The sequence below is a fragment of the Hylaeus anthracinus genome, unplaced genomic scaffold (genome assembly GCF_026225885.1).
Source record: "Hylaeus anthracinus isolate JK02 unplaced genomic scaffold, UHH_iyHylAnth1.0_haploid 11982, whole genome shotgun sequence".
In the NCBI taxonomy this organism is placed as follows: domain Eukaryota; kingdom Metazoa; phylum Arthropoda; class Insecta; order Hymenoptera; family Colletidae; genus Hylaeus; species Hylaeus anthracinus.
The window spans coordinates 12,401,999-12,418,611 of NW_026534330.1; the positions used below are offsets into that span (position 1 = coordinate 12,401,999).

The window sequence follows — 16,613 nt, forward strand, 5'->3', positions numbered from 1 at the left end:
ACCGTTAGATGATGCCACTGACCTATACTAATAGATTTAGTACACATTATTTTATATGCTATTGTGACCATTCATATTAATATTATTTATACAAAATTATGAAACCTACGTTCAAGAAACTCTGCATACCTGTTAAAATAGGCGTGCACCTTCTACCAATGAAATAAAAAGGCATTTCTGTCATGTAAACGAAGCTTATCTCATTCAAAGAACGCATGCGCAACCCCACCCACTGTTCATGACAAATGCAACTTTTACTTCCGGTTGAGTTTGACCTCTGTACAAGGTTTTTTGGGTTTAGCCGTATTCTTGCTTGGTGCTTCTGTTATCCTACGTCATCCGTACATTTTCTCAACTGCACTTGCACTTTGCAATTCTATATCTCCCGGGGATATATTTTGTTTGTCGTATGTCCATCCAGAATCTCAACACATTCGGTAAGCATTATATTTTCTATTTCGTAGCTGATCGTATTCTAGAAGATAGTTTTATCAAAATGGCGATGGCGTCTTTTCCTTGCACCATAGTACGCAATCAATTATCGTTATGTGTCGTTTTCGCATTTCTCTCTCGAAAGTGGTGTATTTTTGGAAGAAACTTATCGTTCGAAACGAAAATTCCATCGATTTTAATGCGATGCGTATCGTTTGCTTTGGCCAGACCCCTTTGCAGATGCAATCAAGGGTTCAGATGATGATGTCCAAGACGGTCTCGTGCATATAAGGATCCAGCAACGAAATGGTCGTAAGACCTTGACAACGGTGCAAGGACTCTCATCTGAATATGACTTGAAGAAAATAGTGAGAGCATGTAAAAAGGTAATAAAAAAATCACGAGTGTTCCGATTCGTATTTCGATGTGTAAATCTTTTGTCAGTGTCAGACACTGTGCTAAAAATAGAAACGATGCAAACAACTGTTCAGTGTAGAAATATAATTGCACACGATTTTGCAAAAGTATTCCTGCTTATATTTTCGATTTATATGGAATTTTTAGAGTAGAATTTCTTATTGAGTATTTTGTTCAGTTTTTTTAATTATTAATTAGACAGGAAACATTGATATATTTGACATATTAAAACTATTAACACGGTCTTCCTTTTATATGTATTGTATATTAAGTTTTGAATACATATTTAATATAATTTTATTTTTATTTTCCATAGAATAGAAAATATTTGTGTTTGAAACATTACAATCAAAGACAAACATAATTTTATTATTTACATTTATTTATTATATAGTAGTGTGTATATATAATTGGTGTTAATGTTTAACAAATTTGATTCTCGATTAAATAAACTTCTAAAAGTGACTTTTAGAAAAGTCTTTTAGCACAACATAATTATGTTTTCAAAGTGTGGTAGAGACATGTCATGTGGATATCTCAAGAGGCAACTTCATTTAGACAATCCATGCATGTGTCCCTATTTTATATATTTGGTGCCAGAAACTTAAAATGAATAATCCCAACATTTCCCGTTTTTATTTAAATAATCATGAGATAGAGCAAAGTAATACAAAGGCGAGAGTAAATTTATAAAGGCAAAAAATAAAATTTCTCTTTATAGGAGTTTGCGTGCAATGGGACAGTAATTGAGCACCCGGAGTACGGGGAGGTGTTGCAGCTGCAGGGGGACCAACGAGAAAATATATGCCAGTGGCTAACAAAGTCAGGTCTGGCTAAACCTGACCAACTCAAAGTCCATGGTTTTTAACCAGCAAACACCCATGCCACTATCTAAGAACACACCACCTTCATCAACACCTTATCATCTTAAATTATCTGTATCAGTCACTAATACTTGTTGATATTTCGTGAGATATCCTATTATATACACATATATATTTCAATAAAAAATATATAACAGTAAAGATATAGGCACAATATTCTAATCAGACATTTTTATGTTAGATAATCCACTAAACTCATCACATTTAAAGTAGTAGCGATAATTAATTAGTAACTTGAGAAAATACATATACAAGGGATAGATACAAATAGCAACGGATGGCTTTTCTTTTTGGAATTAGGTAGTATGTATCTCGGCGCTATAGACGTATTCAGAGAGAGATTAAAAACAATTGTTTTAGGCTGCATATTGGCTTATTGTGTGTAATGCTGAATGCTTTGTTTTCTTTATACACTAAGGTAACAGACCTGATTTTATATTATCAACTTGCAAGTTTTGTGCCTTTGATTCCGCATTGATTGTATTATTTATTGAAAGGATGATCTTTTATTGTAATGAATATTTTTTAGGGAGAATTGCCAATTTTTTCCTTTTTAATGCAGTATTGACAACATTAGATCAATTGTTTCCAATAAAAATGTGGCTGTTCTAAATAAATAAATGGTAATTCACCAGTTTTTCGACTTTGAATCTTACTTCCTATCTTTTACTAATTTAATTATAGTAATAAAATAGAAATAAGTAGTTATTGAGAATTTCAATAACAAACATTTACAAGACTTATTGAGAAATAACGAATATGTTATTAATATTTATATACAATGAAACATTTACTGTAACGTTTGTAAACTTGATATTTGTTTAATAATTTCAATTGTACTATGTAATTCGTAATACATAAGGTAATTTTAATAAATAAATTATTCCTCTAACAATAAAAATATGTAAGTTCCGGTTGTTGCAACGTTTACACGCAAGTCGATACATTTTTTACATACACGTGAACACGTACGCAGGTTAGATTCAGCTTAATATTTTCACCTTACAAATAGTGATCGACAAAAAAGACGATCGGTATCGTTTAACGAGATGTAACTGTAATATAACATTATATTTTACTCTTTTTTTATTATTATTAGATGTTATACAGTGGGAATATTATTATTAGTACAAATTTGACCCTCCTCGTTTTTTGCAATTTTTAACGTTCAAGGTGCTTTGAATTTACAACGAAAAAAGGTTACGAAATTCTGTATATACACATTTATGTACATGTTTGTATTATACTTCAGCCTTTCAAGAGTGATTTATCAAAGAATCATAACGTTCGATATGCTATCTGAAACATTGATATCATTAATCATCAATTTTTTAAAAAATCTAACGAAGATATGAGGAGATATTGACCTAGAAGATTCTGTACAGTCTTTTGTTTCTTAATCTCATTCTTCTCTAAGACTTTTCAATTTCTTGTATTTCTGTTTATTATATTAATGAATTCTGAAACAGAGAAAAACGAAAACGAACTCTCATTATTTTTCTTTCGTGCTTTTTGTAAGTAAAGGAATCAGGTGTTTCCCTAAACTAACACAGGGAAAATCTTACAACTACGTTGTTATTTTTTTTATTACGTTAATTCGTTTAAAGTTTAAACGATCATTTTCAAACTTTGTAGGCGTTTAAATTTAGCGGACACGGATCGTGACGGTTCAACCGCTAGATCTCACTACCGTCGGGCTACATACCTACGACCCACAATGCACTGAGCTACGGCATGTGCCTTTCTGTGTCGGCCATTTTGTAGTTTCCTTGAGAAATTGTGTTGAGTTGATTCATCTTCTCGGTAAGAATTTTATAAAATTCTAAAACGGCGCGAATCACATTGATCCAAATGATGTAGAGGATTGAGGGCAGATGCTTATGGCTAACTATTCATAGCTTGAGAACGAGGAATAAGGTTGCGTTTTTTGCGCACAACCGTGTGCGCTCACGGTACTTACACCCGAAGAACGAGCCAGTAAACGAAGCTGCCGAGAACACCTATTGATAAAGGCACATGGAATCCGGGATTGTTTCGGGATGAATGGTGATTTCGGTAACGATATACGATACGCATAAGTGTACTGTCCAAGTGGTTGTCACCATATCTGCGTGCGTGAACGTGTTGGCCCGGCCAACGTCTCGCTCTATATTTGGCTAATCGCATCCAACATATTGCATATCTTGCCTTTTCAAAATTTTTACTTTTCATGCCGTAACCTTTCCCAAAGAACTATATCAGAAGGATACAATGTGACGTTTAAGTGTGAATGCTTGACGATTGCACATTGATTCTGAACGAGAGCAAATCTTAGCATGTGGCACGGTTTGTACGATCAACATTCACGTTTTGACTTTAATCACAGTCAATGGAACATTTCATTCTTCTCTCGTTACAATTTTCGAACTTTCCTTACGAATTACGTGTACCACGTTTCGGTTCCAACGGTGATCAATTAAAAAAAAAAAAAAGAAAAACCTATCGTTTCACGAGGACATTTAAAATTTCGATCTTTTCTATTTTCGCGTTCGTTGTTCCTTTATAGTTTGTAAAGATATTATTTAGGTAAATCTGTATAATTTGAATACGCGTACATATATGCATTTGAGCACGTACACACACCCCCGTCTGTTCGCGCGCGCGCATACACACGTACGTAACTTATACACATTGTGTGAATACAACTATGTGCTATTGAACATGAACGCGCGCGCGCATCGTACGTGCGACAACACTTACATATCAATTACGTACATGTACGTAAGCACTGATGTGTGTGTACGCTAGTTGTATAGGTACTGCACTGTATTACATCAGACTGGTATGTTGTATTGCATACTGTTAATCATAGTTTTTAAAAATTTCTTAATGATAAAAGTTTGCATCTTAAGATTCATATTCTCAATCTTACAAATTCATGGCTTATACACAACATTTTTAATTACATTTGAAAATTCATGCATTTAAGTAAAATCACGTTTTGTCCACAATACATACATATATATACATATATTTAACAATGTAAATAAACAGTGTTTTGTTTATATATACAAGAAAGGGCAAGAGGTCAATTATCAAAATTATCAATTCGTTTGATTGTTCATTCAAAGTATCTATGATTGATTAAAAACTATTATTCGATTAGAGTAATTGTTCTATTGTCTAATTAATAATATAAGAGTATGCATATAATTGAGGATATATTCTGGTTTCTTATGCGTTACATTAAATATTGTTAAATGTGTTAATCTTAATAATTATATGTGTATTAACATTGGTAACTTATAAATACACATATTACATAGATATTTGATGCTTGAACTTCTTCTAATTAAATCAATGTAATGTAATCAAACAAACAATGTTTTATTCACTGACAAAATGAAAAATTATATAAACATTTTCAACCTTGTACAGTCTTTGTCGAATATATTAATTGAGGTGAAATTAATTAATATTTATACTAGTTCATTTTTTATATAAGTAATCATATGTGATTAAAAACATTCATGTAATGAATGTTCATCTATGAATAAAACATAGTACTTATTTGACTGCAGTATATTGTTCATACATTACATCTTTTAACATGTAAGTATAATACATATGCAACATTATGTGTCTTTATAAGATAACATTTTGTATTTTTCATAGGGTACGTGTACATGAATGGGGACATTGGGAAGCTCCAACCAGGGGCGGTTTATCCAGCCACCCCTGAACCTTTGGGTTCAGTTGGGGGTGCAATTGGAAACACTCCATCCAATTTGGAATATAACGTCATGAACGGTGCTCCAAGTGGAAATGAATTAATATTAGAGGCAGGTGTTGGTAACCTAGAGCCTTCGCCGCAACATGCTATAGGTATAGGAGGTGCAGCAGGTTATGGTCCAGTGGATGTTGCTGCTTTAGGTGATGTGCCAAATCCACCTGCCTCAATGGCTGATTTATCTTCTCCTGGTATACCTTTGGAACAACTAAAACAGATGCTCTCTTCGCAACTTGAATATTATTTCTCCAGGTAATTTTACTGTAATTACTGTTTTTATTTACTATGTTCATTTCAATCCAGAGGTTTGTATTTTACCATGTTCTTTTCTTTTAGAGAAAATTTAGCTAACGATACATATTTATTATCGCAAATGGATAATGACCAATATGTACCAATATGGACAGTAGCGAATTTTAATCAAGTGAAGAAATTAACAAAGGATATAAAACTTATAACAGAGGTTTTAAGGGAATCTCCCAATGTACAAGTTGACGAAGAAGGACAAAAAGTAAGACCTAATCATAAGCGATGTATTGTAATACTCCGTGAAATACCAGATAGCACTCCTTTAGAAGATGTGAAGGTGAGAAAATGTTTCATTTTATTTTGATTGTGATCACCTATTATTACGATGTATTTTTCTCTATATTTTATGAATATTTTTTTCTTTTCATTTAAAAATAACAAAATTTTATTTCTGATCGCAGAATTTATTCTCTGGAGAAGGGTGTCCAAGGTTTATTTCGTGTGAATTTGCCCATAATAGTTCTTGGTATGTAACATTTGAATCTGATGAAGATGCTCAGAAGGCCTATAGGTTTTTACGTGAAGAGGTTCGGGAGTTTCAGGTAACATGATACTAAAAATACATAACGCTGCTTCATTGTTATTAACTTAACGTTAATATATTATCGTTTGCAATTTAGGGAAAGCCAATAATGGCGAGAATCAAAGCTAAACCAATGAATAGGCTACCGATACCAGCAGTTGCTGGGGTGGGTGGTATTAAAAATGGTTATAGAACTCCACCACCACCACCAGTCTATGATCCAAATAGCTATACATCTGGTCAGCAACGCTTCATCTATACCAATGGGACTACAATGCCACAAACCACGATGCCGCCATATGCCAATCAAGTTCACGTATACGTAAGTAAACAAAGTTATATTCTATCTATTTCGAGACAGATTTGTTATTTTTGAGAAACCATTTACATGTTTAATGTATTTTTTTTTTAATACATAGTACATTGAGTATTTAAATATTATCTTTTTTTAGCGCGATTGCCGCTTTTTGTCGTCGTTTTAATAAATATATAACAGAGTGTTATGTACTTTTTGTAGCATCAACCATTTTATCATGCTGGAATTATGCCATGGGGACCGGCAAGTCCTGCTTATTTCGATATGGCTGGTGTTTTTACTATGAATGGTATTACGCCACATAATACGTTTAAGCCACACAATACAAGATATAATCCTCGAAACAGGTATTATTCTATACATTAAATAATCATTTTCACGAAACATGCTGTCACTGGTTGAGTTATGCTTCTCGCTCTGTCATATTCGTGTCTATTTATGTGTCTCCATGTATGTACGGTATAGAAATAAACAAAGAAACGGGCCTGAAAGACCAACATTGATGGATGGCGGAGGAAATATGGTGCCAATGAGGCGGACCTCGCATCCACCTATAAGTGGAGCACCATTACCCTTAGGAGCATCAGTTCCTACCTTTACTTCGAGCTTGGCTACAGTGAAGCCAACTTCTTCCTACCAGACCGGCACAAAGTTCCATTCCTCGCATACAACTATAGTGACAGGAGAGGCTCAGTATAATAGCAGCCACTCCAAGGGATCGCAGGAAAACGATGCTCAAACTCTGGACTCTGGAGTTCAATTCCCGCGTCATCGTATGCATCGTAGGACCAAAGACCAAGAATCCTTATCCAAGGCTAATAGTAGCCCCTTACCATCGGTCAGAGAATCTACCCCGGCCAGTAATAATAACACACAATGTAACCGAGGGGCACAATTCGATTTGGAAGCTTCTGCTTTTCCTCCTCTTCCTGGCCTAGATGCTGATCTTGCAAAATCCCATAATGCTTTGGTAGAAACTGTTGGTACTGATTGTACGCAATCGCAGAATAGGCTTTCAGACGTAGTTAAAGGTACTGCGAAATTGAAAAGCGTTAAAGAGAAAGAACCTGCAGGAACTTCGCAACAATATCATCAACAACCGACAAGTAACAGCAGTAGGTCTGCGAGCCCAGGGTCAAGTGCTGGTGGTCATACTGGTTCGCTAGAGGCACCGACTGGTTCTGGCAGTACGTCGACCACTCCCGTTACATCTACAAATACCAGCTCTAATGCTTCTGCTAGCAACAATGACTCCACAGACATCGCTCTCAGCACCATCACTCTCACTCCCCCGTCATCTCCTGATAAGTGAGTGTGCTTTCTTCTTATACGGGCGCGTTCGCGCTACATACATATATACACACATACACAGAACACAAAACGTATGCAGGATGTCCAATTTTAATCTTTCCACGTCGTTATCACCGAGTCTAGTAGTTGTTTAAAAAAATATTTTAGAGCGAACCCTTAGATGATCATACGATTTTGTTTGTACGTAATGTACGCGATAAGCTCTATAACACTTCAACGAACAAATTCATACGCTAAGAGTTTTTAGTAAATGTGAATATTAATGTGTTTATTATTTAGGTGGCGGATTAATCAATATTTATTAGAAAAAATAATATTTCAAACAGAAAAAAAATATACTTCATACATAAGTAACAAACACATACATGTCTACTTAATTTATAACGAAGATATAACACAATTTTGCTTGGTCTAGCCGGGTTACAATGTGTTAAATATGTAAAGTGCAGAAACGTGTACCCATGGTATAGGATTAAAGAGGATAATAGAGAGGATTAAAATGACAGACATTAATTTAACTAAGTTAATGAGTTATTAACGATATATTGAAGTTAATGTCCCGTGTGGACTCTGCGCGGTCGTCTAAGAATTAAATGAAATGAAAAGCCACACAAATAAATAAAATAACCTCGTGTTGTGTACTGGTTGTTGTGAGGTATTATTTTTATTTGCATATGTATATATTTATTTTTATTATGTAGTTTATCTTAAGGAGAACATGTTTTGGTCAATATAACTTGTTTCTAGGCAGAGATGGACAATATTTTATTGAAATAATATATAATAAATATAAAATTAACGATCTCTTCGCGACGTTAATACGATGATAAATAAATAAATAAAAATCTTGTTCATCTCTGATTTCAGGTGTCTTTAGACACTACACAGCAAATATAACACCCATATTGTTAAGGTCATTCAAGGTCAAATTCTAATAAATATGATATCACCTTCAAATCTTGGTAGCGATTTTAAGTGAAATTAAAATATGTTGATTAAGACATGTGTGCTCCGAAACAAAATAAGTTTGACCTGAAACATTCTTTTAAATGATCATTTTCGGAGATAACGGCCTGGAAAGATGAAATTAAGGCACTCTGTATATGCATTTACACACACATGTATGTACATATATTTGTATATATACATATATGTTCTGTGTACGTGCACTATGTAAAAGATTATATATTTTATTCTTATTGTAAAAGAAAATAGTTCTTTAATTACATTTATAAAGTATTGCTTATCATAAATTATTGTTAAAAACTCTTTCATTGCTTTTAATGACATATTGCATATACTATGTATATATGTATAGATATACACACAGAATATATATTACATGATTATAAACACGCGCACACACACACACAAAATAAACATATGTACAGGAAGTCGTATAGAGCCTGAAAAAGAATGCTAAGCTATGTTTGATAGTGTTGGCTGCATTATATGCTGCTATGCTCTGTATGGTGGATGTGTATTAGTGAAAATTATATTGTCCACCTGTATTTTCATATCATCTATAAGAAGGAAAGGGAAAGATATTCATGGTAGCGTATTAGATTTAATACATATTACATTCAATTTAGTATGGTGTTACAGTAATGTTGTTTAAATTCATGCTTATTTACTAATTCATAAATGGGATAAATAAAAGTAGTAAATTAATTATTCCGATGAAATGACGAAGAATAATGAATATTGAAATATACCTTCTGTTTTTTCGAAGATCCTCGTTGTGTTAATAGTAGTAGACGATTTATTATTTCTTAATAAATAATACCAAGAGTATATTGAAATATTTTTATTTTAGTCTCGCCAATATTTTACGAATTATTTTTATATGTCTATTACAAACAGTTGCGTTTTATATTGTTTCGAAAATGATTAATATAAATTATGTTGAAATTTCTGAGTATCCTGTTATTGTTAAACTTTCCCTTTCTTAATCACATTATATTCATATATAGTGCAGTAAGCAGTAGGTGTAACTTTCCTAAATCTACCATTATTTTATTATTCATGGTGGTTAATTTTGTAGACGTGCTCAGTTGTTCCAATTTGCCATTTATATCTATTCATTGATATATCTTCTTTTCCATCGAATGACAAGTTGTCTAACGTTGTTTGGAATGCCTCGCTAATACAGTTCTTTCATAAAAGAACAGATTTTCAAATAAGAGCTGGTGCTCCACTCGGTGAATAGAGCAAATTTTAACTTTAAAGCGTAAAATGCTCAAAATCGAGGTATTCATTTGATACTAGGTAGTCAGAAGCTTTACCATTCTTTTATGGTGATTAATTTTAAATATCACAAAGTGTTGCAATGCGTATGTATGCAAGAATGTATGCAAGTACTCTGTGGTAGCACAATTTATAATATCTCTTGCCTATATTACTGTGGCAGATGAACAATCCATATGGACTAATCTATTATTCAGGGTTCTTTAATATATGATTTTATTATTATTATTATTTTATTATTATTTTACTGTCATCGTCATTATCATTCGTCATTATTGTCATTCTCATAATTATTAATACTATTATTACTATTATTGATACTAATACTACTAACATAATTAATATCATCGTAATATCTCTATCACTGTTAAAACTATGATTATTATCATTAATGTCAGTTTTACAAAGACCAACCTGGTTGTTGGTTCCATTATCATTGGTCTTACCACTTTTGTCCTTATCATCTCGTGTCGCTACACTTATTATCATGATCATCATTCATTGCTAACATTATAATTTTACTGTTACCACATTGTCATCATTATTATTATTGCTGGTTTTGCTGTTATTACTGTTATTCGTGGTGTGATTATTCCTACTATTACTAATTCTATGTTACTAATGCTATCTCTACCATCATCATCATCATTTCTATCGTTATCATTATTGCTACTAATGTTGCTGCTACTAACATTATTATTGTTGTTATTAAAAATTCTGTTATTGCCGCTACTCCTACTACCATGCTTCTACTACTATTGCTATACTGTTAATGATATTGATATTATTTCTTTATTTATTATTATTATTTTCATCATCATTCTTGTGGTTTTTGCCATCATTTTAGTCATAAAATCATCCGCATTATTATTACCCTCATCACTATAAGTATCATCATTGTCGCTATCATAATTACTATTGCTATTACTATTATTATTATTATTATTACTACTACTACTACTACTACTACTACTACTACTACCACCACCACTACTACTACTACTACTACTACTACTACTACTACTACTACTACTACTACTACTACTACTGCTACTGCTGCTACTACTGCTACTGCTGCTACTACTGCTACTACTACTACTACTACTACTACTACTACTACTACTACTACTACTACTACTACTGCTACTACTACTACTGCTACTACTACTACTGCTACAACAACAACAACTACTACTACTACTACTACTACTACTACTACTACTACTACTACTACTACTACTACTACTACTATTATTATTATTACAATTATTATTATTACTTACTATTATAATATTACGTTACGTTACGTTATGTTATATTATATTACAATTATTAATTGTTCATTTTCAAGTTACTCTTAAAGGCATTTCAATTAAATTCTTAATTTTTAATATAAAATTAAGCTGTAATTTTTGGCACACGAGTATAATAAAAAGCATGGTTCATTATTAATGGATGACTATAGATTCATTGTCAGTGGAAGTAAATAAATGATGTGTATACTGGTTTGTTAAATAACTGTTGCAATCTTGCAAGACCCATTCCCTAATGTAGCGTTTTTTGAATGGAATTATACACAATAGTGACTGTTTTATATTTGTGCATGATATTTTAAGGTGCACAGTCGTAATTAATTAAGATATATTGAATATATGTCTATTATACTTATGCACGTTCAGGTTTAGTCCTTTATTATTGAAATGCACCGCTGACAGATCTGTAAAGACTGACGATACGAACATGGTGAATGGAGTGGATGAGGCTGTTTCAAATGCACACGCAGTGGAAGATTCTGAACAAGTGATTAGGTGCGAATGTAATGTCCCTACTGCCTCGCAAAATTCCCAGTCACAAGCAGGAGTGACTTCAACCTTCCCCCTAGTAAGTATATCATTTTTTTAAAGTAACAGTTTTGTAGTTTTATTTTTCCTAAAAAAGTTAACAGTGCAATGTACACGTTTAGTATACGTTTATAAAACTATAACAAAATTGACCTGGTTTTTCTCTTAATACAGTAATTGCTTATTTTAGTTATACATTTATCATAAAAATAAACATTGACGAAAATCTTGTAACCAAATGAATTAAAAAAATATCGTGTACTTCTATTTAGTATAATTAAATTTTTATTTCATTTTGCAAATAATGTTTACAGTATAAATAATGCAAATATAAATGTAACTCAAATTTCCAACTTTGTTAACTTACAATGGCATATGTTTGTATCGTATCTTTTGCAACCAAGAACTGGACTTTAACAAATAATATTCACTCTTTTTTATACTAGGATCTTACGAGGCCGAGCTATGCCCAAGTAGCACAACACTGTCGCGAACTACCTTGTACAAAACATAAGACGGATGAAAGGGATGGAAATGTGTAAATCAATATGTAAGTAAACGTCTTTGATAGTTGTATTATTTCTTTAAAAAAAAAAAAAAAAAAAAAAAAAAAAACAGTAACTTATTTAATATATAGAGTTAAAAATGTAGTGAAATAAGCGACTTTACAGATACTACCGCAATGAATTTCAATATTTAGCTGTTATTCTTCATCTGGATTGTATGGATTATGTACCACTGCTTTTATCCTACACTGGATATAGTGGGTATGAAGAAAACTTTTTACATTGTACAGTGACTTCGCCTACAATAAATGTGGTATCGATTAACTATGAATCATAAAAAATTATTTGAAGAAACTCTAATTCGCCGCATATTTTAAAAATACGTTTGCTGGCAGGATAATACATTATGTAGAAGAGTATTGTTATTGCTTTGGTTCTGTGATTTTGGAGGTACATATTTGTTAGCTTGTAAAAATGTTAAACTAAGATATTAATCTTTTAATTCCTTTCTCCTCTCCCCTTTCATAGCACAGGGCCGTAACTGGGAAATGTTTATCTTTGTGCCAAACCTTGCTATGTGCGTACAGCTTAATAAATGTTCAGAGTGCAACGAAACTTATTCTCAAACAGAATTACAATTAAAAAAAAATTTTTTTAAAATAATGTAATTTCCAAAGCAGATATATGATAAGAATACTTAATTTGAAATGAAAAAACAATTTCTGTTTTCTAATAATTTTCTATGTTTCATTTAAACTATTTATAGGCAAGTTTTGTATACTTTCCAGAATATTGATGACAATTATAATGAGTAATATAAAAATACTATTAATTAATGTACAAAGGAGATATTACCTAATTTGAGTTGTTCTAGTTTTTATGAGAAATGTAAACAATCAAATGATAGAAAAGTAAAAAGAAGCGCTACATGCGAGATATAAATTACTTGTGGCCTCGCTATTATGCCTCACAATTATATGTATTGATTTTCGTTAAATATTAACAGCGAGAAAATAAGGATTATAAATGCATATTACAAACGTTAAATATATTTTAAGGATCTCGCTAACGTATTGTCTTATTATTGATTAGTAACAGAAACAATTGAAACATTTTATTTTACAGTTGTTTTTTTAAGAACATTGATTATACAAGATGAAAATACTTGTATAATATAGGATCTTAACGCTTCTAAGTTTATTGGTATATCGTTTTTAACATCGAGCAGAAGTTAATATACGTTGGTTTGTTATATTTTCTGTATTGAATTTCATACATATACAACAATTGATATTTTTAATGATGAAATTCATTATTAGTATATATATTCTCTATTAAATTTACGGAGAACATTAAAACAAAGAAAATGTATTTAAAAAATATTAATTATATTACAATCATACTATAATCATTACATTGTAAGGCAAACATATAAATTTGATATATTTGTTCCTGAAATTATCGATAGTTATTAAGACACAGTATGCACACGATACAGAAAAACAATGTAACAGAAAAAATTTATACTAGGACATTAGTATACTCTGAAAATATAACATTCCATGTTGCCTCAAGTACATTCTAGTCTCTACTAGAAGCTTTAAAATTTATATTCCAAGTGAATCAGAAATAGTAATAAACTACGTGTTGTTATTGATATTCTGGAAATCATACTTACATAGATTTTAGTTTTGCGTTCAACTTAAAAATAAAAAAAAAGTATACATTGTTATGATGTTTAGTCACCTATTTACGGCACTGACTTTTCTTTTTAATATTACTGTTACATGAGATAACATACGATTTAGAATTATGCTTTGGCAAGTAATATAAGAGTTGTCAGAAGTGTATGGTCTTTGAGCACACATTTAAGTGCCTCAAAATGTTGTGTATATTACAGGAGCTTGGCTTTAGATGTTATACAATTACATGTACCTATACATTATAGTAAAAAACGCATATGATATATTTGTTACTGATATGCGTACAGAAATTGAAATAATGGATATTTAAAAAAAAACCAATCTCCTGAACTATAAAACAATTACCAACATGTATAATTATACTTTACATTTATGATACTGCCTTTTAATTTTTTTATATCTGAAACGATTAGCCACAATGTTGGAACTACAGAAAAATTTATTATCAGCTGTAAATGCATTAAGATATTATTTGAGTTTAAATCGTGGTGCTGTAAACACTTTGCTTTAGTCTCAGTCTTGTAGCACAACTTACATTAATTGTATCTCGATGATACCGTTAAAAATATGGTGTAACACGGTTGATTACATCAAGAAACAAGTATGATATATTTAATATACACACATAAAAAAATATCTTTTCATTGGTAAATTCACTCGTTTGAAATGTTCAATTTAATATCTCTAAATACAATTGATTTATATTTATCTTAAATCAGCTAGATCCTCGTTTTTTTATCGGCTTCTTTTTCTGAATTGTGTTTTTCAAAAAAAAAGTTATACGAATCTACGGCAAAGTAAAAATATTTCGATGATACTATTTAAAAATATAAATCATACCAATGCAATAGGTGAAATGAAAATAATTTTATCCGCAAGGCACAATCGCAAATAGACACTACTTATTCGATCGAGTAAACGTTAAAATCAATCAAAATCTGTAATTAATCTTTTAAAATTTGCATTCTTGTATTTTTTAAACATTACGTCAGTAAACATAGCAATAAACAATACATGGATATCAATTTTTAATTACCTTAATTAATGATAAAGTTTGCCTTCTGCACTCATATACAGAAAAATGAAATCGTTTCATAAAAATTACAAGTCATGTACACGGTATCTTTATCCAAAGAAGGTTGCATCTTCTAATTCTACGTGTCTTCTTAATATTACAAGAGTAGTCAAATGAAGAAATATTTTACAATCAAACGGTACAGTAATTTCTCAACATATTTTTTAGTTTATATGTAATGCCAATTCACGAGAATTTACCGATAAAAAGATTCCTATAAATACGAAAAATACATATGTATTAAAAAAAATTGGATAAGCATTAATATTTCTTGATTATAGAATTTTAGAAAATGTAAACAATATTACAGTGATTTGTCTTACTTTATGCGTTATCCCATAAATTATGTATAGCTAATTATGTGTATGCTTTGAATATTTGTTTTAATTACCGCTACGAATTATATGTAAAAAATTTGAAAGTTGATTCCTCTCTATACATTGTCTTTATTAAATGTATGGAACTTAATGTAAGAAACGTTAAACTGTTGGTATATATTATATACCTGTACGATACAAAGTAAGAAACAGACACACCAATACCTTGGATCTTAACAATCATTTGTCTTGTCAAAAATAGTAGTTAACCGTAATTAGTCAAATATATTTGAAATGTTTATTTTATAAAGTGAATCAGATAAAATGAAAATCCTTAAATGCATAAGAAGAGTTTAGGTAGCGTAACTTGCACTGGCAATGTATTTAACTTAAGGTATGTAATGATTTCGTATAAAAGTAGCTCCAATGGTCCAGGGTAAGGGTGACATACTGGGATAAAATTGTGATTGGAATGTATGGAAAAGGTATATTAGAATTCCGTTCTTTTTTAATAATCCCGTCACAAAACCGTGGCTGATAAACTTACGTTAACTCATTCATCAGAATAAACTGTGATTAGATTGAAGTCCAACAGAAATACAATGTATAATGTACTCCGTTTCATAGGCTGCAGGCCTAGAAAGTCTGATTTTTTAACTACTATGAGAACTTGTGTATTATAATATGATCTACGACGTTTGTTTATTACTATGTAAAGTGACAAATTTCAAAATTAAACATTAATTACTGTTATTGGTTTTGCTTTTACTTTACAACTTTTAATCTCACATTAATGTTAATATGATTACATTTTCGTTTGTTAGGAACTCTATAGTTACAAGTTAGATGGAACATGGCCTAGCATTGTGAATAAAATAGAGAAAAACTGATGTATTCTGGTAAATATAGTTGCAATTGATGAATCCGTATAGATGTGGGACAAAAGCTATTTCTGCATGTAAT

The 16,613-nt window shown here is 31.3% G+C and overlaps 2 protein-coding genes and 1 long non-coding RNA gene across 7 annotated transcripts; 2 read left to right on the plus strand and 1 right to left on the minus strand.

The window, feature by feature from the left end:
* The first annotated feature begins 269 nt into the window (after positions 1-269).
* LOC128886441 (eukaryotic translation initiation factor eIF1) lies at positions 270-2,370 on the plus strand. The gene is made up of 3 exons (XM_054141375.1): positions 270-437; positions 661-818; positions 1,571-2,370. The coding sequence occupies exons 1-3, from the start codon at positions 410-412 to the stop codon at positions 1,715-1,717; spliced, it is 333 nt and encodes a 110-aa protein (XP_053997350.1). The 5' UTR covers positions 270-409; the 3' UTR covers positions 1,718-2,370.
* LOC128886455 (uncharacterized) lies at positions 2,016-3,577 on the minus strand. Its single transcript, XR_008459836.1, has 3 exons — positions 3,439-3,577; positions 3,101-3,193; positions 2,016-3,032 (listed from the first exon to the last, which is right to left on the minus strand). It is a non-coding gene; the product is annotated as an uncharacterized LOC128886455 (long non-coding RNA).
* On the plus strand, positions 3,458-16,403 carry LOC128886384 (la-related protein Larp4B). Of its 5 annotated transcripts, none has more exons than XM_054141218.1 (11): positions 3,458-3,536; positions 3,632-3,788; positions 5,388-5,754; positions 5,839-6,088; positions 6,213-6,353; positions 6,432-6,656; positions 6,852-6,997; positions 7,116-7,958; positions 11,888-12,089; positions 12,496-12,599; positions 12,721-16,403. In XM_054141218.1, the coding sequence occupies exons 2-10, from the start codon at positions 3,773-3,775 to the stop codon at positions 12,589-12,591; spliced, it is 2,286 nt and encodes a 761-aa protein (XP_053997193.1). In that variant the 5' UTR covers positions 3,458-3,536; positions 3,632-3,772; the 3' UTR covers positions 12,592-12,599; positions 12,721-16,403. The 5 variants fall into 5 exon arrangements, 4 of the variants coding, with proteins under 4 accessions (XP_053997193.1, XP_053997194.1, XP_053997196.1 ...); XR_008459802.1 differs by having other exon boundaries at positions 3,500-3,788; positions 12,721-13,005; positions 13,084-16,403; XM_054141219.1 differs by having other exon boundaries at positions 3,499-3,788; positions 12,750-16,403.
* Positions 16,404-16,613: the final 210 nt, after the last annotated feature.

What these genes read in the sequence shown, in the direction of transcription:
- LOC128886384 (XM_054141218.1), top strand. An exon ending in CTTGAATATTATTTCTCCAG is followed by an intron (nt 5,755 to 5,838) that starts GTAATTTTACTG and finishes CTTTTCTTTTAG; the next exon opens with AGAAAATTTAGCTAACGATA. An exon ending in CCCCCGTCATCTCCTGATAA is followed by an intron (nt 7,959 to 11,887) that starts GTGAGTGTGCTT and finishes ATGCACGTTCAG; the next exon opens with GTTTAGTCCTTTATTATTGA.
- LOC128886441 (XM_054141375.1), top strand. Translation starts at nt 410, where the DNA reads ATGTCCATCCAGAATCTCAACACATTCG. An exon ending in CCAGAATCTCAACACATTCG is followed by an intron (nt 438 to 660) that starts GTAAGCATTATA and finishes TGCTTTGGCCAG; the next exon opens with ACCCCTTTGCAGATGCAATC. An exon ending in TAGTGAGAGCATGTAAAAAG is followed by an intron (nt 819 to 1,570) that starts GTAATAAAAAAA and finishes TTCTCTTTATAG; the next exon opens with GAGTTTGCGTGCAATGGGAC.